The sequence below is a fragment of the Scyliorhinus torazame genome, chromosome 3 (assembly GCF_047496885.1).
Source record: "Scyliorhinus torazame isolate Kashiwa2021f chromosome 3, sScyTor2.1, whole genome shotgun sequence".
Taxonomy (NCBI): Eukaryota; Metazoa; Chordata; class Chondrichthyes; order Carcharhiniformes; family Scyliorhinidae; genus Scyliorhinus; species Scyliorhinus torazame.
Window position 1 is genome coordinate 303,360,628 of NC_092709.1, and position 22,098 is coordinate 303,382,725.

A 22,098-nucleotide genomic window follows, 5' to 3' on the forward strand; every position below is an offset into this window, starting at 1 on the left:
GATTTACCCAATCTGTCTATGTCCTGATTTCCCAATCTGTCTATATGCTGATTTACCCAGTCTGTCTATATCCTGATTTACCCAGTCTGTCTATACCCTGATTTACCCAATCTGTGTTTACCCTGATTTACCCAGTCTGTTTATATCCTGATTTACCCAGTCTGTCTATACCCTGATTTACCCAGTCTGTCTATATCCTGATTTACCCAGTCTGTCTATACCCTGATTTACCCAATCTGTCTGTACCCTGATTTACCCAATCTGTCTATATCCTGATTTCCCCAGTCTGTCTATACCCTGATTTACCCAGTCTGTCTATATCCTGATTTACCCAGTCTGTCTGTACCCTGATTTACCCAATCTGTCTATGTCCTGATTTACCCAATCTGTCTATATCCTGATTTACCCAGTCTGTCTATATCCTGATTTACCCAGTCTGTCTATATCCTGATTTCCCCAGTCTGTCTATACCCTGATTTACCCAGTCTGTCTGTACCCTGATTTACCCAGTCTGTCTATATCCTGATTTACCCAGTCTGCCTATAACCTGATTTACCCAATCTGTCTATGTCCTGATTTCCCCATCTGTCTATATGCTGATTTACCCAATCTGTCTATATCCTGATTTACCCAGTCTGTCTATACCCTGATTTACCCAGTCTGTCTATATCCTGATTTACCCAATCTGTCTGTACCCTGATTTACCCAATCTGTCTATGTCCTGATTTACCCAATCTGTCTATGTCCTGATTTACCCAATTGTCTATATCCTGATTTACCCAGTCTGTCGATACCCTGATTTACCCAGTCTGTCTATATCCTGATTTACCCAGTCTGTCTATACCCTGATTTACCCAATGTGTATTTACCCTGAATACCCAATCTGTCTATATCCTGATTTACCCAGTCTGTCTATACCCTGATTTACCCAATCTGTATTTACCCTGATTTACCCAGTCTGTCTAAATCCTGATTTACCCAGTCTGTCTATACCCTGATTTACCCAATCTGTCTGTACCCTGATTTACCCAATCTGTCTATATCCTGATTTCCCCAGTCTGTCTATACCCTAATTTACCCAGTCTGTCTATATCCTGATTTACCCAGTCTGTCTATATCCTGATTTACCCAGTCTGTCTATACCCTGATTTACCCAATCTGTCTGTACCCTGATTTACCCAATCTGTCTATATCCTGATTTCCCCAGTCTGTCTATACCCTGATTTACCCAGTCTGTCTATATCCTGATTTACCCAGTCTGTGTATACCCTGATTTACCCAGTCTGTCTATATCCTGATTTACCCAGTCTGTCTATGTCCTGATTTACCCAGTCTGTCTATACCCTGATTTACCCAGTCTGTCTATATCCTGATTTACCCAATCTGTCTATACCCTGATTTACCCAGTCTGTCTATATCCTGATTTACCCAGTCTGCCTGTACCCTGATTTACCCAATCTGTCTATGTCCTGATTTACACAATCTGTCTATATCCTGATTTACCCAGTCTGTCTATATCCTGATTTACCCAGTCTGTCTATATCCTGATTTACCCAGTCTGTCTATATCCTGATTTACCCAATTGTCTATATCCAGATTTACCCAAACTGTCTATATCCTGATTTACCCAGTCTGTCTATATCCTGACTTACCCAATCTGTCTGTACCCTGATTTACCCAATCTGTCTATGTCCTGATTTACCCAATCTGTCTATGTCCTGATTTACCCGATCTGTCTATGTCCTGATTTACCCAAACTGTCTGTACCCTGATTTACCCAATCTGTCTATGTCCTGATTTTCCCATCTGTCTATATGCTGATTTACCCAGTCTGTCTATATCCTGATTTACCCAGTCTGTCTATATCCTGATTTCCCCAGTCTGTCTATACCCTGATTTACCCAGTCTGTCTATACCCTGATTTACCCAGTCTGCCTATAACCTGATTTACCCAATCTGTCTATATCCTGATTTACCCAGTCTGTCGATATCCTGATTTACCCAATCTGTCTATATCCTGATTTACCCAATCTGTCTATACCCTGATTTACCCAATCTGTCCATATTCTGATTTACCCAATCTGTCTATATCCTGATTTACCCAGTCTGTCTATACCCTGATTTACGCAGTCTGTCCATACCCTGATTTACCCAGTCTGTCCATATCCTGATTTACCCAATCTGTCTATATCCTGATTTACCCAATCTGTCCATATCCTGATTTACCCAATCTGTCTATATCCTGATTTACCCAATCTGTCTATATCCTGATTCACCTAATCTATCTATATCCTGATTTACCCAATCTATCTATATCCTGATTTACCCAGTCTGTCTATATCCTGATTTACCCGATCTGTCTACATCCTGATTTACCCAATCTGTCTCTATCCTGATTTACCCGATCTGTCTACATCCTGATTTACCCAATCTATCTATAGCCTGATTTACCCAGTCTGTCTATATCCTGATTTACCCGATCTGTCTACATCCTGATTTACCCAATCTGTCTATACCCTGATTTACCCAGTCTGTCTATATCCTGATTTACCCAATCTATCTATACCCTGATTTACCCAAACTGTCTATACCCTGATTTACCCAGTCTGTCTATATCCTGATTTACCCAATCTATCTATACCCTGATTTACCCAGTCTGCCTATATCCTGATTTACCCAGTCTGTCTATACCCTGATTTACCCAGTCTGTCTATATCCTGATTTACCCGATCTGTCTACATCCTGATTTACCCAATCTGTCTATATCCTGATTTACCCAGTCTGTCTATATCCTGATTTACCCAATCTGTCTATATCCTGATTTACCCAGTCTGTCTATATCCTGATTTACCCAATCTGTCTATACCCTGATTTACCCAGTCTGTCTATATCCTGATTTACCCAATCTATCTATACCCTGATTTACCCAGTCTGCCTATATCCAGATTTACCCAAACTGTCTATATCGTGATTTACCCAGTCTGTCTATATCCTGATTTACCCAATTGTCTATATCCTGATTTACCCAGTCTGCCTATAACCTGATTTACCCAATCTGTCTATGTCCTGATTTCCCCATCTGTCTATATGCTGATTTACCCAATCTGTCTATATCCTGATTTACCCAGTCTGTCTATACCCTGATTTACCCAGTCTGTCTATATCCTGATTTACCCAATCTGTCTGTACCCTGATTTACCCAATCTGTCTATGTCCTGATTTACCCAATCTGTCTATGTCCTGATTTACCCGATCTGTCTATGTCCTGATTTACCCAATCTGTCTGTACCCTGATTTACCCAATCTGTCTATGTCCTGATTTCCCAATCTGTCTATATGCTGATTTACCCAGTCTGTCTATATCCTGATTTACCCAGTCTGTCTATATCCTGATTTCCCCAGTCTGTCTATACCCTGATTTACCCAGTCTGTCTATACCCTGATTTATCCAGTCTGTCTATATCCTGATTTACCCAGTCTGTCTATACCCTGATTTACCCAATCTGTATTTACCCTGATTTACCCAATCTGTCTATATCCTGATTTACCCAGTCTGTCTATACCCTGATTTACCCAGTCTGTCTATATCCTGATTTACCCAGTCTGTCTATACCCTGATTTACCCAATCTGTCTGTACCCTGATTTACCCAATCTGTCTATATCCTGATTTCCCCAGTCTGTCTATACCCTGATTTACCCAGTCTGTCTATATCCTGATTTACCCAGTCTGTCTGTACCCTGATTTACCCAATCTGTCTATGTCCTGATTTACCCAATCTGTCTATATCCTGATTTACCCAGTCTGTCTATATCCTGATTTACCCAGTCTGTCTATATCCTGATTTCCCCAGTCTGTCTGTACCCTGATTTACCCAATCTGTCTGTACCCTGATTTACCCAATCTGTCTATATCCTGATTTCCCCAGTCTGTCTATACCCTGATTTACCCAATCTGTCTGTACCCTGATTTACCCAATCTGTCTATATCCTGATTTCCCCAGTCTGTCTATACCCTGATTTACCCAATCTGTGTGTACCCTGATTTACCCAATCTGTCTATATCCTGATTTCCCCAGTCTGTCTATACCCTGATTTACCCAGTCTGTCTATATCCTGATTTACGCAGTCTGTCTGTACCCTGATTTACCCAATCTGTCTATGTCCTGATTTACCCAATCTGTCTATATCCTGATTTACCCAGTCTGTCTATATCCTGATTTACCCAGTCTGTCTATACCCTGATTTACCCAATCTGTATTTACCCTGATTTACCCAATCTGTCTATATCCTGATTTACCCAGTCTGTCTATACCCTGATTTACCCAGTCTGTCTGTACCCTGATTTACCCAGTCTGTCTATATCCTGATTTACCCAGTCTGCCTATAACCTGATTTACCCAATCTGTCTATGTCCTGATTTCCCCATCTGTCTATATGCTGATTTACCCAATCTGTCTATATCCTGATTTACCCAGTCTGTCTATACCCTGATTTACCCAGTCTGTCTATATCCTGATTTACCCAATCTGTCTGTACCCTGATTTACCCAATCTGTCTATGTCCTGATTTACCCAATCTGTCTATGTCCTGATTTACCCAATTGTCTATATCCTGATTTACCCAGTCTGTCGATACCCTGATTTACCCAGACTGTCTATATCCTGATTTACCCAGTCTGTCTATACCCTGATTTACCCAATGTGTATTTTCCCTGAATACCCAATCTGTCTATATCCTGATTTACCCAGTCTGTCTATACCCTGATTTACCCAGTCTGTCTATATCCTGATTTACCCAGTCTGTCTATACCCTGATTTACCCAATCTGTCTGTACCCTGATTTACCCAATCTGTCTATATCCTGATTTCCCCAGTCTGTCTATATCCTGATTTACCCAGTCTGTCTATACCCTGATTTACCCAGTCTGTCTATATCCTGATTTACCCAGTCTGTCTAAATCCTGATTTACCCAGTCTGTCTATACCCTGATTTACCCAGTCTGTCTATATCCTGATTTACCCAGTCTGTCTATACCCTGATTTACCCAATCTGTCTGTACCCTGATTTACCCAATCTGTCTATATCCTGATTTCCCCAGTCTGTCTATATCCTGATTTACCCAATCTGTATTTACCCTGATTTACCCAGTCTGTCTAAATCCTGATTTACCCAGTCTGTCTATACCCTGATTTACCCAGTCTGTCTATATCCTGATTTACCCAGTCTGTCTATACCCTGATTTACCCAATCTGTCTGTACCCTGATTTACCCAATCTGTCTATATCCTGATTTCCCCAGTCTGTCTATACCCTGATTTACCCAATGTGTATTTTCCCTGAATACCCAATCTGTCTATATCCTGATTTACCCAGTCTGTCTATACCCTGATTTACCCAATCTGTATTTACCCTGATTTACCCAGTCTGTCTATATCCTGATTTACCCAGTCTGCCTGTACCCTGATTTACCCAGTCTGTCTATACCCTGATTTACCCAGTCTGTCTATACCCTGATTTACCCAATCTGTCTATATCCTGATTTACCCAGTCTGTCTATATCCTGATTTCCCCAGTCTGTCTATACCCTGATTTACCCAGTCTGTCTATATCCTGATTTACCCAGTCTGTCTATACCCTGATTTACCCAATCTGTATTTACCCTGATTTACCCAGTCTGTCTATATCCTGATTTACCCAGTCTGTCTATATCCTGATTTCCCCAGTCTGTCTATACCCTGATTTACCCAGTCTGTCTATATCCTGATTTACCCAATCTGTCTGTACCCTGATTTACCCAATCTGTCTATGTCCTGATTTACCCAATCTGTCTATGTCCTGATTTACCCGATCTGTCTATGTCCTGATTTACCCAATCTGTCTGTACCCTGATTTACCCAATCTGTCTATGTCCTGATTTTCCCATCTGTCTATATGCTGATTTACCCAGTCTGTCTATATCCTGATTTACCCAGTCTGTCTATATCCTGATTTCCCCAGTCTGTCTATACCCTGATTTACCCAGTCTGTCTATATCCTGATTTACCCAATCTATCTATATCCTGATTTACCCAGTCTGTCTATATTCTGATTTACCCAATCTGTATATATCCTGATTTGCCCTGTCTGTCTATATCCTGATTTATCCAGTCTGTCTATATCCTGATTTACCCAATCTGTCTATATCCTGATTTACCCAATCTGTCTATACCCTGATTTAGCCAGTCTGTCTATATCCTGATTTACCCAATCTGTCTATAACCTGATTTACCCAGTTTGATAAATCCAGATTTACCCAATTGTCTATACCCTGATTTACCCAGTTTGATATATCCAGATTTACCCAATTGTCTATACCCTGATTTAGCCAGTTTGATATATCCAGATTTACCCAATCTGTCTATACCCTGATTTACCCAGTCTGTCTATATCCTGATTTACCCAATCTGTCTATACCCTGATTTACCCAGTCTGTCTATATCCTGATTTACCCAATCTGTCTGTACCCTGATTTACCCAATCTGTCTATATCCTGATTTACCCAGTCTGTCTATATCCTGATTTACCCAGTCTGTCTATATCCTGATTTACCCAATCTGTCTATGTCCTGATTTACCCAATCTGTCTATATCCTTATTTACCAAGTCTGTCTATATCCTGATTTACCCAGTCTGTCTATATCCTGATTTACCCAGTCTGTCTATATCCTGATTTACCCAGTCTGTCTATATCCTGATTTACCCAATTGTCTATATCCAGATTTACCCAAACTGTCTATATCCTGATTTACCCAGTCTGTCTATATCCTGATTTACCCAGTCTGTCTATATCCTGATTTACCCAGTCTGTCTAGATCCTGATTTACCCAATCTGTCTATATCCTGATTTACCCAATTGTCTATATCCAGATTTACCCAAACTGTCTATATCCTGATTTACCCAGTCTGTCTATATCCTGATTTACCCAATTGTCTATATCCAGATTTACCCAAACTGTCTATATCCTGATTTACCCAGTCTGTCTATACCCTGATTTACCCAGTCTGTCTATATCCTGATTTACCCAGTCTGTCTATATCCTGATTTACCCAATTGTCTATATCCAGATTTACCCAAACTGTCTATATCCTGATTTACCCAGTCTGTCTGTACCCTGATTTACCCAGTCTGCCTATAACCTGATTTACCCAATCTGTCTATGTCCTGATTTCCCCATCTGTCTATATGCTGATTTACCCAATCTGTCTATATCCTGATTTACCCAGTCTGTCTATACCCTGATTTACCCAGTCTGTCTATATCCTGATTTACCCAATCTGTCTGTACCCTGATTTACCCAATCTGTCTATGTCCTGATTTACCCAATCTGTCTATGTCCTGATTTACCCGATCTGTCTATGTCCTGATTTACCCAATCTGTCTGTACCCTGATTTACCCAATCTGTCTATGTCCTGATTTCCCAATCTGTCTATATGCTGATTTACCCAGTCTGTCTATATCCTGATTTACCCAGTCTGTCTATATCCTGATGTCCCCAGTCTGTCTATACCCTGATTTACCCAGTCTGTCTATACCCTGATTTATCCAGTCTGTCTATATCCTGATTTACCCAGTCTGTCTATACCCTGATTTACCCAATCTGTATTTACCCTGATTTACCCAATCTGTCTATATCCTGATTTACCCAGTCTGTCTATACCCTGATTTACCCAATCTGTGTTTACCCTGATTTACCCAGTCTGTTTATATCCTGATTTACCCAGTCTGTCTATACCCTGATTTACCCAGTCTGTCTATATCCTGATTTACCCAGTCTGTCTATACCCTGATTTACCCAATCTGTCTGTACCCTGATTTACCCAATCTGTCTATATCCTGATTTCCCCAGTCTGTCTATACCCTGATTTACCCAGTCTGTCTATATCCTGATTTACCCAGTCTGTCTGTACCCTGATTTACCCAATCTGTCTATGTCCTGATTTACCCAATCTGTCTATATCCTGATTTACCCAGTCTGTCTATATCCTGATTTACCCAGTCTGTCTATATCCTGATTTCCCCAGTCTGTCTATACCCTGATTTACCCAGTCTGTCTGTACCCTGATTTACCCAGTCTGTCTATATCCTGATTTACCCAGTCTGCCTATAACCTGATTTACCCAATCTGTCTATGTCCTGATTTCCCCATCTGTCTATATGCTGATTTACCCAATCTGTCTATATCCTGATTTACCCAGTCTGTCTATACCCTGATTTACCCAGTCTGTCTATATCCTGATTTACCCAATCTGTCTGTACCCTGATTTACCCAATCTGTCTATGTCCTGATTTACCCAATCTGTCTATGTCCTGATTTACCCAATTGTCTATATCCTGATTTACCCAGTCTGTCGATACCCTGATTTACCCAGTCTGCCTATATCCTGATTTACCCAGTCTGTCTATACCCTGATTTACCCAATGTGTATTTACCCTGAATACCCAATCTGTCTATATCCTGATTTACCCAGTCTGTCTATACCCTGATTTACCCAATCTGTATTTACCCTGATTTACCCAGTCTGTCCAAATCCTGATTTACCCAGTCTGTCTATACCCTGATTTACCCAATCTGTCTGTACCCTGATTTACCCAATCTGTCTATATCCTGATTTCCCCAGTCTGTCTATACCCTAATTTACCCAGTCTGTCTATATCCTGATTTACCCAGTCTGTCTATATCCTGATTTACCCAGTCTGTCTATACCCTGATTTACCCAATCTGTCTGTACCCTGATTTACCCAATCTGTCTATATCCTGATTTCCCCAGTCTGTCTATACCCTGATTTACCCAGTCTGTCTATATCCTGATTTACCCAGTCTGTGTATACCCTGATTTACCCAGTCTGTCTATATCCTGATTTACCCAGTCTGTCTATGTCCTGATTTACCCAGTCTGTCTATACCCTGATTTACCCAATCTGTCTATGTCCTGATTTACCCAATCTGTCTATACCCTGATTTACCCAGTCTGTCTATATCCTGATTTACCCAGTCTGTCTATACCCTGATTTACCCAATCTGTCTGTACCCTGATTTACCCAGTCTGTCTATGTCCTGATTTCCCCAGTCTGTCTATATCCTGATTTACCCAATCTGTCTATACCCTGATTTACCCAGTCTGTCTATATCCTGATTTACCCAGTCTGCCTGTACCCTGATTTACCCAATCTGTCTATGTCCTGATTTACACAATCTGTCTATATCCTGATTTACCCAGTCTGTCTATATCCTGATTTACCCAGTCTGTCTATATCCTGATTTACCCAGTCTGTCTATATCCTGATTTACCCAATTGTCTATATCCAGATTTACCCAAACTGTCTATATCCTGATTTACCCAGTCTGTCTATATCCTGACTTACCCAATCTGTCTGTACCCTGATTTACCCAATCTGTCTATGTCCTGATTTACCCAATCTGTCTATGTCCTGATTTACCCGATCTGTCTATGTCCTGATTTACCCAAACTGTCTGTACCCTGATTTACCCAATCTGTCTATGTCCTGATTTTCCCATCTGTCTATATGCTGATTTACCCAGTCTGTCTATATCCTGATTTACCCAGTCTGTCTATATCCTGATTTCCCCAGTCTGTCTATACCCTGATTTACCCAATCTGTCTGTACCCTGATTTACCCAATCTGTCTATGTCCTGATTTTCCCATCTGTCTATATGCTGATTTACCCAGTCTGTCTATATCCTGATTTACCCAGTCTGTCTATATCCTGATTTCCCCAGTCTGTCTATATCCTGATTTACCCAGTCTGTCTATATCCTGATTTCCCCAGTCTGTCTATACCCTGATTTACCCAGTCTGTCTATACCCTGATTTACCCAGTCTGCCTATAACCTGATTTACCCAATCTGTCTATATCCTGATTTACCCAGTCTGTCTATATCCTGATTTACCCAATCTGTCTATATCCTGATTTACCCAATCTGTCTATACCCTGATTTACCCAATCTGTCCATATTCTGATTTACCCAATCTGTCTATATCCTGATTTACCCAGTCTGTCTATACCCTGATTTACGCAGTCTGTCCATACCCTGATTTACCCAGTCTGTCCATATCCTGATTTACCCAATCTGTCTATATCCTGATTTACCCAATCTGTCCATATCCTGATTTACCCAATCTGTCTATATCCTGATTTACCCAATCTGTCTATATCCTGATTCACCTAATCTATCTATATCCTGATTTACCCAATCTATCTATATCCTGATTTACCCAGTCTGTCTATATCCTGATTTACCCGATCTGTCTACATCCTGATTTACCCAATCTGTCTCTATCCTGATTTACCCGATCTGTCTACATCCTGATTTACCCAATCTATCTATAGCCTGATTTACCCAGTCTGTCTATATCCTGATTTACCCGATCTGTCTACATCCTGATTTACCCAATCTGTCTATACCCTGATTTACCCAGTCTGTCTATATCCTGATTTACCCAATCTATCTATACCCTGATTTACCCAAACTGTCTATACCCTGATTTACCCAGTCTGTCTATATCCTGATTTACCCAATCTATCTATACCCTGATTTACCCAGTCTGCCTATATCCTGATTTACCCAGTCTGTCTATACCCTGATTTACCCAGTCTGTCTATATCCTGATTTACCCGATCTGTCTACATCCTGATTTACCCAATCTGTCTATATCCTGATTTACCCAGTCTGTCTATATCCTGATTTACCCAATCTGTCTATATCCTGATTTACCCAGTCTGTCTATATCCTGATTTACCCAATCTGTCTATACCCTGATTTACCCAGTCTGTCTATATCCTGATTTACCCAATCTATCTATACCCTGATTTACCCAGTCTGCCTATATCCTGATTTACCCAGTCTGTCTATACCCTGATTTACCCAGTCTGTCTATATCCTGATTTACCCGATCTGTCTACATCCTGATTTACCTAATCTGTCTATATCCTGATTTACCCAGTCTGTCTATATCCTGATTTACCCAATCTGTCTATATCCTGATTTACCCAATCTATCTATACCCTGATTTACCCAATCTGTCCATATCCTGATTTACCCAATCTGGTCTATATCCTGATTTACCCAATCTGTCTATACCCTGATTTACGCAGTCTGTCCATATCCTGATTTACCCAATCTGTCTATATCCTGATTTACCCAATCTGTCTATATCTTGATTTACCCAATCTGTCTATATCCTGATTTACCCAGTATGTGTATGTCCTAAATTACCCAGTCTGTCTATATCCTGATTTACCCAATCTGTCTATATCCTGATTTACTCTGTCTGTCTATATCCTGATTTACCCAATCTGTCTATATCCTGATTTATCCAGTCTGTCTATATCCTGATTTACCCAGTCTGGTCTATATCCTGATTTACCCAATCTGTCTATATCCTGATTTACCCAGTCTGTCTATATCCTGATTTACCCAGTCTGGTCTATATCCTGATTTCCCAATCTGTCTATATGCTGATTTACCCAGTCTGTCTATATCCTGATTGACACAGTCTGTCTATATCCTGATTTACCCAGTCTGTCTCTCTCCTGATTTGCACCATCTGTCTATATCCTGATTTACCCAATCTATCCATACCCTGATTTACCCAGTCTGTCTATATCCTGATTTACCCAGTCTGTCTATATCCTGATTTACCCAATCTGTCTCTATCCTGATTTTCACCATCTGTCTATAACCTGATTTACCCAATCTGTCTATCCCCTGATTTACCCAGTCTGTCGATATCCTGATTTACCCAATCTGTCTATATCCTGATTTACACTATCTGTGTATATCCAGATTTACCCAGTCTGTCTATATCATGATTTCCCAATCTGTCTATGTCCTGATTTACCCAGTCTATCTGTATCCTGATTTTCCCAGTCTGTCTATATCCTGATTTACCCAGTCTGTCTATATCCTGATTTGCACCATCTGTCTATATCCTATTTCCCAACCTGTCTATATCCTGATTTACCCAATCTGTCTATATCCTGATTTACCCAATCTGTCTATATCCTAATTCCCAATCTGTCTATATCCTATTTCCCAATCTGTCTATATCCTGATTGACCTGGTCTGTCTATATCCTGATTTACACAATCTGTGTGTACCATGTACTTAATTTTTATGGACTTAATGATCTGTTTGAGGTGTTTGCAGAAAAATACTTCTCACTGTACCTCGGTACTCATGACAATAAACAAATCCAATCGAATCCAATGGTTTACCCAGTCTAAGTGTACAAACCATCAGTATTTCACTGTATTTCTTATACTTAGGCGGATGAATTTATTATTGAGGCTGTAAGTCTGAAGAAAGTGACAAGGGTGAGAATAGGACATGATGGCAGAGGTGGAAGTTGTGGCTGGTACCTCGACAAGGTGATCGTGAAAGAGGAGGGCGCTCCAGAGTCACAGTCTGTGGAATTCCCGTGTTACAGGTTCGGAGTTTTAACTGCCTATTATCCCATTTTAGAGGAGAATATTAGTGTGCCTCCATGCCTGTTCACATATGTTTCTGCAGGGTTAGGGGGTGGCAAAAGAAAAAGGTTTTAGCAAAAGGCGGGAGTTGAACAAAAATAAATACATGTCTATTTATCATCAGATGGCTGGATAAAGGTGAAGATGATGGTCAAATTGTTCGAGAGCTGGTTCCAATAGGAGATGCACAAATGCTTAAAAGTAAGTAAAGATTTTGTCTGAACGTTGGAAACTTGAGTCAACCAAATGTCATCCTACATAAAGGGACTTTGCTCACTTCCACAGGGTGGTTACCTCTGAAGGCAAGTTAATTAGCAGATAGTGCCATGTCAGTTTAAATAGGCATGCCCGCAGGGAAGGGTGTAATGTCACCTCATGAGGAACACTTTTTATTGAAACCTTCTCTCACCTGGTTTCACTTGTACAGCGGGCATGTTGTAAAATCCTCGAGAATATTCTGAAAGTATAACTCTCACCTTGCAGTGCATGGCACCTTTGAAGCCTAATAGAGTGTTCGCTTCTCTGCTCCTTCTACCTCCTGTTCTTCTAACCACGTTACGCTTGGTCACATCACAAGGCCTCGGACCAGCCATTCACCCTGGAAAACTGTGCATTACCAGAGCCAGAAAACTCAGTGTCAATTATACCATAGGACTAATTTTCAACAGCCAGCTAGCCAACCACCTGTTACTTGCCTAATGTACGGGCAGGCAATTATCAAATATGTAGGCATGTGGCGGCGAGGGTGGGGGGGGGTGATGTGCCATTGTTGCACCTTGGCCGCTTCTTTCCTGCCCAAGGCCTGCCTGGAGCGATTTGCAATCTGGCCTTCAAAAGGATGAACAGCCCACCCCCCTGAAACCAATGAGAGGCGACATAAATATGTAAATTGGAGTCCAACAACAACAATTTATATTTACGTAACATTCCAGGACACTTCACAAAAGCTCTTATCAAACAAAATTTGATATCAAATCAAGCCATATAAGGAGATAGTAAAACTCGTGACCAACGAGTTAGGTTTCAGGGAGTGTCTTACAGGTGGAGAGCTAGGTAGAAAGGGGGAAGAAAGGGAGAAAATGTCAGAGCTTAAGTCCTGCATCGTTGAATGCTAAGCAACCAATTGTAGAGCAATTAAAGCTGGGTTTGCGCAAATGGCCAGAATTAGACAAATGCTGAAATCTGGGAGAATTGTGTGGCTGGAGCAGTTAGATGGAAGAATTTGGAAACAGTAATAAACATTTAAAATCAAAGCCGTGCTGGGCTTGGAGCTATTGTAGGTTCACGTTTTGAGAACAGGCAGTCTTGGTAATGGAGAGAATATGGGGATGGATGCTCAGCCCACCATCAATATGGATGATAAGGTTACGATGGACAGGTTCAGCTTCAGACTGTGGTCAGAACTGGGCAATAGGGTATGAGCCAGTGATTGAAGACAATAGCAATGATCTTCCACTATTTAACAATGCTAGTTGTAGACTTATAATTTTAATTTTCAGTTACAAATTTGTCCAGTTAACCAGGCTTTGAGTGATTAGACCAGCTGTCCTTACATCACTCTGGGGCACCTAAGGCCATGTGAGGTATTCTATAAATGCAAGTCTTGCTTTAATTCTTCCTTGAACCTTTTAGAACCATAGAACCATAGCATACCTATAGTGTAGAAGGAGGTCATTCAGCCCATCGAGTCTGCACTGACTCTCATCACCATCTCGAGGTCTACTCCCATGCCCTCTCCCCGCAACTCCACTTAACCTGCACATCCCTGGACATTAAGGGGAAATTTTAGAATGGCTAATCCATCTAATCTGCACATCCTTGGATTGTGGGAAGAAACTAGAGCACCCAGAGGAAACCCACGGAGAACGTGCAAACTCCACTCAGATAGTCGCCCAAGGCCAGATTTGAACCTGGGTCCCTGGCTCAGTTCGCACTGAGTAGGCAGTACTAACCACTGTAGCACAAGGCCGCTTTTGTTAAATATTGTTCCTTGGATGGAATTTGCAGATATCTGTTACCATATCATGGTGAAGACAGGAAATGTTCCTGGAGCCAGTAGTGATTCAAAAGTTTTCATCAAACTGTACGGAGAGAAGGGAGACACTAGCAAGCATTCCCTAGCCACCTCTGACAATGACTTGGGAAATTACTTTGAACAAGGCCGTGTGGACGTTTTCATCATCGACACAATGGATATAGGAAAAGTAAGTACATATTGGTGCTGATTGTGAAACGCACCTGAGCTATTTTCTAACTTACTGACTATTTACACTTTGGCTAGAAATTTATTGAGTGAATGACAATATTACGCCCAAGATCACCATCCTCTCTCGGCAATTACATAATATAAACTGATAACTTATTGGGCCATATCCGTGAACAAACGATAAACAAACTCAATGAATTGTATTTTTGTGCAACCAGTAACCCATTTACTTTAAAGGGACTAACATCATGGACAGACAACTGTCATTCAGGTGCGTTAAATATTCCTCGGTAATAAGGTCAAGCGGAATTTTCAGCTGATTGTATTAAATCACTAAACCAATCTTTTCCTTCAAAGGTTAAATTTCAGCATGACAAAATTTAACTTCCTTGATTATTACTGATTGCAATGAATTCTCAGGTTCCAAACAATGTGGAATAATTTTGTATAGCTATTTTAGTTGTCAGCACTCGGGGGAAATGGGACTGATTTTCAATTTTTGATCAGCAATGCAGACAATCGTAAGGAAAATCAGGCAATGTGTATTTTTTTTAAAGATATATTTTATTCAAGATTTTTTGGCCAAACATAACAGTACATAGTGTTTCCTTTATACATCAATAAAACAATATAAATAACAATGGCCAGTTTTAAACAAATAAATAAATAATATATGAACAAAATTAAAAACAAAACTAAATGGCAGCTGCCTTGTCCACGATAAATACTCTCCAAAAATACAATCCAACAATCCAATATACAATTACATATACCAAATACCTATGCATATACAATAACATCCCTGAGAGTCCTTCTGATTCCTCCCCCCCCCCCCCCCCCCCGGGTTGCTGCTGCTGTCTTCTTCTTTTCCATTCCCTCTATCTTTCTGTGAGGTATTTGACGAACGGTTGCCACCGCCTGGTGAACCCTTGAGCCAACCCCCTTAGAACGAACTTAATCCATTCCAACTTTATAAACCCTGCCATGTCATTTATCCAGGTCTCCACACCCGGGGGCTTGGCTTCCTTCCACATTAACAATATCCTGCGCCGGGCTACTAGGGACGCAAAGGCCAAAACATCAGCCTCTTTCGCCTCCTGCACTCCCGGCTCTTCTGCAACCCCAAATATAGCCAGCCCCCAGCTTGGTTCAACCTGGACCCCCACCACCTTCGAAAGCACCTTTGCCACCCCCACCCAAAACACCTGGAGTGCCGGGCATGACCAGAACATGTGGGTATGATTCGCTGGGCTTCTCGAGCATCTCGCACACCTATCCTCTACTCCAAAAAATTTACTGAGCCGTGCTCCAGTCATATGCGCCCTGTGTAACACCTTAAATTGTATCAGGCTTAGCCTGGCACACGAGGACGATGAGTTTACCCTACTTAGGGCATCAGCCCACAGCCCCTCCTCAATCTCCTCCCCCAGCTCTTCTTCCCATTTCCCTTTCAGCTCATCTACCATGATCTCCCCCTCGTCCCTCATTTCCCTATATATGTCTGACACCTTACCGTCCCCCACCCATGTCTCTGAGATCACTCTATCCTGCACCTCCTGCATCGGGAGCTGCAGGAATTCCCTCACCTGTTGCCTCGCAAAAGCCCTCAGTTGCATATACCGAAATGCATTCCCTTGGGGCAACCCATATTTTTCCGTCAGCGCTCCCAGACTCGCAAACGTCCCATCTACGAACAGATCTCTCAATTGTGTTACCCCTACTCTTTGCCATGCTCCAAATCCCCCATCCATTCTCCCCGGAACAAACCTATGGTTATTTCTTATCGGGGACCGCACTGAGGCTCCCGTCTTTCCCCTATGCCGTCTCCACTGCCCCCAAATTTTCAGTGTAGCCACCACCACCGGGCTTGTGGTGTATTTCTTCGGTGAGAACGGCAACGGCGCCGTCACCATAGCTTGTAGGTTAGTCCCCCTGCAGGACGCCCTCTCCAATCTCTTCCACGCCGCTCCCTCCTCTTCCCCCATCCACTTACTCACCATTGAGATATTGGCGGCCCAGTAGTACTCACTTAGGCTCGGTAGTGCCAGCCCCCCCCTATCCCTACTACGCTGCAAAAATCCCCTCCTCACTCTCGGGGTCTTCCCGGCCCACACAAAACTCATAATACTCTTCTCAATTCTTTTTAAAAAAGCCTTCGTGACCACCACTGGGAGGCACTGAAACACAAAAAGGAATCTTGGGAGGACCACCATTTTAACCGCCTGCACCCTCCCTGCCAGTGACAGGGACACCATGTCCCATCTCTTAAAGTCCTCCTCCATCTGCTCCACCAACCGCGTTAAATTTAGCCTATGCAATGTACCCCAATTCTTGGCTATCTGGATCCCCAAGTACCGAAAATCCCTTGTTACCGTCCTCAACGGTAAGTCCTCTATTTCTCTGCTCTGCTCCCCTGGATGCACCACAAACAACTCACTTTTCCCCATGTTCAATTTATACCCTGAAAAAACTCCAAACTCCCCAAGTATCCGCATTATCTCTGGCATCCCCTCCGCCGGGTCCGCCACATATAACAACAAATCGTCCGCATACAGAGATACCCGGTGTTCTTCTCCTCCCCTGAGTACTCCCCTCCACTTCCTGGAACCCCTCAATGCTATTGCCAGGGGCTCAATCGCCAGTGCAAACAATAATGGGGACAGAGGACATCCCTGCCTCGTCCCTCTATGGAGCCGAAAATATTCAGACCCCCGTCCATTCGTGACTACGCTCGCCATCGGGGCCCTATACAGCAGCTGTACCCATCTGATATACCCATCTCCAAAGCCGAATCTCCTCAGCACCTCCCACAAATAATCCCACTCCACTCTATCAAATGCTTTCTCGGCATCCATCACCACCACTATCTCCGCTTCCCCCTCTGGTGGGGGCATCATCATTACCCTTAGCAACCTCCGTATATTCGTATTCAGCTGTCTCCCCTTCACAAACCCAGTTTGGTCCTCATGGACCACCCCCGGGACACAATCCTCTATCCTCATTGCCATTACTTTGGCCAGAATCTTAGCGTCCACGTTCAGGAGGGAAATAGGCCTATAGGACCCGCATTGCAGCGGGTCTTTTTCCTTCTTTAGGAGGAGCGATATCGTTGCCTCTGACATAGTCGGGGGCAGCTGCCCCCTTTCCCTCGCCTCATTAATGGTTCTCATCAGTAGCGGGGCCAGCATGTCCACATATTTCCTATAAAATTCAACTGGGAATCCGTCTGGTCCCGGGGCCTTCCCCACCTGCATGCTCCTAATTCCTTTCACTACTTCCTCCGTTTCAATCTGTGCTCCCAGTCCCACCCTCTCCTGCTCCTCCACCTTAGGAAATTCCAGCTGGTCCAGAAAACACATCATTCTCTCCTTCCCATCCGGGGGCTGAGCTTCATATAATCTTTCATAGAATGCCTTGAACACTCCATTCACTCTCTCCGCTCCCCGCTCCATCTCTCCCTCCTCATCTCTCACTCCCCCTATCTCCCTCGCTGCTCCCTTTTTCCTCAGTTGGTGGGCCAGCAACCTGCTCGCCTTCTCCCCATATTCGTACTGTACACCCTGTGCCTTCCTCCACTGTGCCTCTGCATTACCCGTAGTCAGCAAATCAAATTCTACATGTAGCCTTTGCCTTTCCCTGTATAGTCCCTCCTCCGGTGCCTCCGCATATTGCCTGTCCACCCTCAGAAGTTCTTTCAGCAACCGCTCCCGTTCCCTACTCTCCTGCTTTCCTTTATGTGCCCTGATTGATATCAGCTCCCCTCTAACCACTGCCTTCAGCGCCTCCCAGACCACTCCCATCTGGACCTCCCCATTATCATTGAGTTCCAAGTACCTTTCAATACACCCCCTCACCCTTAAGCACACCCCCTCGTCCGCCAATAGTCCCATGTCCATTCTCCAGGGTGGACGCTGTTCTTTTTCCTCCCCTATCTCCAAGTCCACCCAATGTGGAGCGTGATCCGAAATAGCTATAGCCGTATACTCCGTCCCCGTCACCTTCGGGATCAGCGCCCTTCCCAAAACAAAAAAGTCTATCCGTGAATAAACTTTGTGGACATAGGAGAAAAACGAAAACTCCTTACTCCTAGGTCTACTAAATCTCCAGGGATCTACTCCTCCCATCTGCTCCATAAAGTCCTTAAGCACCCTAGCTGCTGCCGGCCTCCTTCCAGTCCTGGACCTCGATCTGTCCAGCCCTGGTTCCAGCACCGTGTTAAAATCTCCACCCATTACCAGCTTCCCCGCCTCTAGGTCCGGGATACGTCCTAGCATGCGCCTCATAAAGTTGGCATCATCCCAGTTCGGGGCATATACGTTCACTAAGACCACCGCCTCCCCCTGTAATTTGCCACTCACCATCACGTATCTGCCCCCACTATCCGCCACTATGGTCTTTGCCTCAAACATTACCCGCTTCCCCACTAGTATAGCCACCCCCCTGTTTTTCGCATCTAGCCCCGAATGAAACACCTGCCCCACCCATCCTTTGCGTAGTCTGACCTGGTCTATCAGTTTCAAATGCGTCTCCTGTAGCATAACCACATCTGCCTTAAGTTTCTTTAGGTGTGCGAGTACCCATGCCTTCTTTATCGGCCCGTTCAGCCCTCTCACATTCCACGTGATCAGCCGGGTTGGGGGGCTCTTTACCCCCCCCCCCCCTTGTCGACTAGCCATCACCTTTTTTTAACCGGCTCCTCACCCGGTTCCCACGTAGCTGTGTCCCCCCCAGGTGGCGCCCCCCCCGCCCCGCCCACCCCACCCCATACCAGCTCCCCCTTCTCCCCAGCAGCAGGAACCCAGTTAACCCCCCCACCCCCCCGCTAGATCCCCCACTAGCGTAATTGCACCCCCCATGTTGCTCCCAGAAGTCAGCAAACTCTGGCCGACCTCGGCTTCCCCTGTGACCTCGGCTCGCACTGTGCGACGCCCCCTCCTTCCTGCTTCCCTGTTCCCGCCATAATGATCATAGCGTGGGAACAAAGCCCGCGCTTCCCTTTTGGCCCCGCCCCCAATGGCCGACGCCCCCAGCTCCTCCACCTCCCTCCCTCCCTCCCCCACAACAAGGGGAAGAGAGAAAAGTTACCGGGTCGCAGGATTAACAACTTAAAAATAATCTCTCCTCTCCCCCCTTTTTCCCCCCTCTTCGCCCCCCATATTCGCCCCACCACTTTGTCTCAAACGTTCTTTTTTTAAATATAACCCACTTATTCCAATTTCTCTTCGACAATAAATGTCCATGCCGTTCCAAAGTAGTGGTGTTTCCCTTGATGCGTGACCCACAGTCTTGCCAGCTGCAGCATTCCAAATTTGACCTTCCTTTTGTGCAGCACAGCCTTGGCCCGATTAAAGCTCGCCCTCCTTCTCGCCACCTCCGCACTCCAATCCTGATATACGCGGATCACCGCGTTCTCCCACCTACTGCTCCGAGTTTTCTTTGCCCATCTGAGGACCATCTCTCTGTCCTTATATCGGAGAAATCTCACCACCATGGCTCGGGGAATTTCTCCAGCCCTCGGTCTTCACGCCATAACTCGATAGGCTCCCTCCACCTCCAACGGACCCGTCGGGGCCTCCGATCCCATTAACGAGTGCAGCATCGTGCTCACATATGCTCCGACGTCCGCCCCCTCTGCACCCTCGGGAAGACCAAGAATCCTTAAATTCTTCCTCCTTGCATTATTCTCCAGCACCTCCAGCCTTTCCACACACCTTTTATGGTGTGCCTCGTGCATCTCCGTCTTCACCACCAGGCCCTGTATATCGTCCTTGTTCTCAGCAGCCTTTGCCTTCACGACCCTAAGCTCCTGCTCCTGGGTCTTTTGCTCATCCTTTAGCCCTTCATTCGCCTGTAATATCGGGGCCAACAGCTCCTTCTTCATCTCCTTTTTAAGTTCTTCCACGCAGCGCTTCAAGAACTCGTGTTGTTCAGGGCCCCATATTAAACTGCCACCATCCGACGCCATCTTGGTTTTTGCTTGCCTTCCTTGCCGCTGCTCTAAAGGATCCACCGCAATCCGGCCACTTTCCTCTCCTTTTTCCATCCGTGTCCAGGGGGGATTCCTTCTGGTTTACCGCACAGTGCTTTTAGCCGTTAAAATTGCCGTTGGGGCTCTCATTAAGAGCCCAAAAGTCCGTTCCACTGGGAGCTGCCGAAACGTGCGACTTAGCTGGTCATCGCCGCACCCGGAAGTCGTGTATTTTATTTTAATCATTTCCAGGATGTGGCATCACTGGCGAGCCCAGCATTTATTGCCCAACCCTAATTGTCCTTAAGAAGGTGGCGATGAGCTGCCTTCTTGAATTGCTGCACTCCCTGTGGTGTAGAGGAGGTGTTAACAATTCTGGAAAGGGTGAAAATAGATAAGTCCCCTGGGCCGGATGGGATTCATCCTAGGATTCTCTGGTAAGCTAGGGAGGAGATTGCTAAGCCTTTGGCTTTGATCTTTAAGTCATCTTTGTCAACAGGAATAGTGCCAGAAGACTGGAGGATAGCAAATGTTGTCCCCTTGTTCAAGAAGGGGAGTAGAGACAACCCCGGTAATTATAGACCAGTGAGCCTTACTTCTGTTGTGGGCAAAATCTTGGAAAGGTTTATAAGAGATAGGGTGTATAATCATCTGGAAAGGAACAATTTGATTAGACATAGTCAACACGGTTTCGTGAAGGGTAGGTCGTGCCTCACAAACCTTATTGAGTTCTTTGAGAAGGTGACCAAACAGGTGGATGAGGGTAAAGCAGTTGATGTGGTGTATATGGATTTCAGTAAAGCGTTTGATAAGGTTCCCCACGGTAGGCTACTGCAGAAAATACGGAAGCATGGGATTCAGGGTGATTTAGCAGTTAGGATCAGAAATTGGCTAGCTGGAAGACGACAAAGGGTGGTGGTTGATGGGAAGTGTTCAGACTGGAGTCCAGTTACTAGTGGTGTACCACAAGGATCTGTTTTGGGGCCACTGCTGTTTGTCATTTTTATAAATGACCTGGAGGAGGGCGTAGAAGGATGGGTGAGTAAATTTGCAGATGACACTAAAGTCGGTGGAGTTGTGGACAGTGCGGAAGGATGTTACAAGTTACAGAGGGACATAGATAAGCTGCAGCGCTGGGCTGAGAGGTGGCAAATGGAGTTTAATGCAGAAAAGTGTGAGGTGATTCATTTTGGAAGGAATAACAAGAAGACAGAGTACTGGGCTAATGGTAAGATTCTTGGCAGTGTGGATGAGCAGAGAGATCTCGGTGTCCATGTACATAGATCCCTGAGAGTTGCCACTCAGGTTGAGAGGGTTGTTAAGAAGGTGTACAGTGTGTTAGCTTTTATTGGTAGAGGGATTGGGTTTCGGAGCCATGAGGTCATGTTGCAGCT

General features: G+C 44.0%; 1 protein-coding gene across 1 annotated transcript in view; it reads left to right on the plus strand.

Moving 5' to 3' along the window:
• loxhd1a (lipoxygenase homology PLAT domains 1a) overlaps positions 1–22,098 on the plus strand; it is a 332,608-nt gene that overhangs the window by 166,354 nt on the left and 144,156 nt on the right. The window contains exons 20-22 of the mRNA XM_072497474.1: positions 12,330–12,490; positions 12,655–12,731; positions 14,538–14,734. Coding sequence (XP_072353575.1) covers positions 12,330–12,490; positions 12,655–12,731; positions 14,538–14,734 — 435 coding nt within the window. The remainder of the gene's footprint in view (positions 1–12,329; positions 12,491–12,654; positions 12,732–14,537; positions 14,735–22,098) is intronic.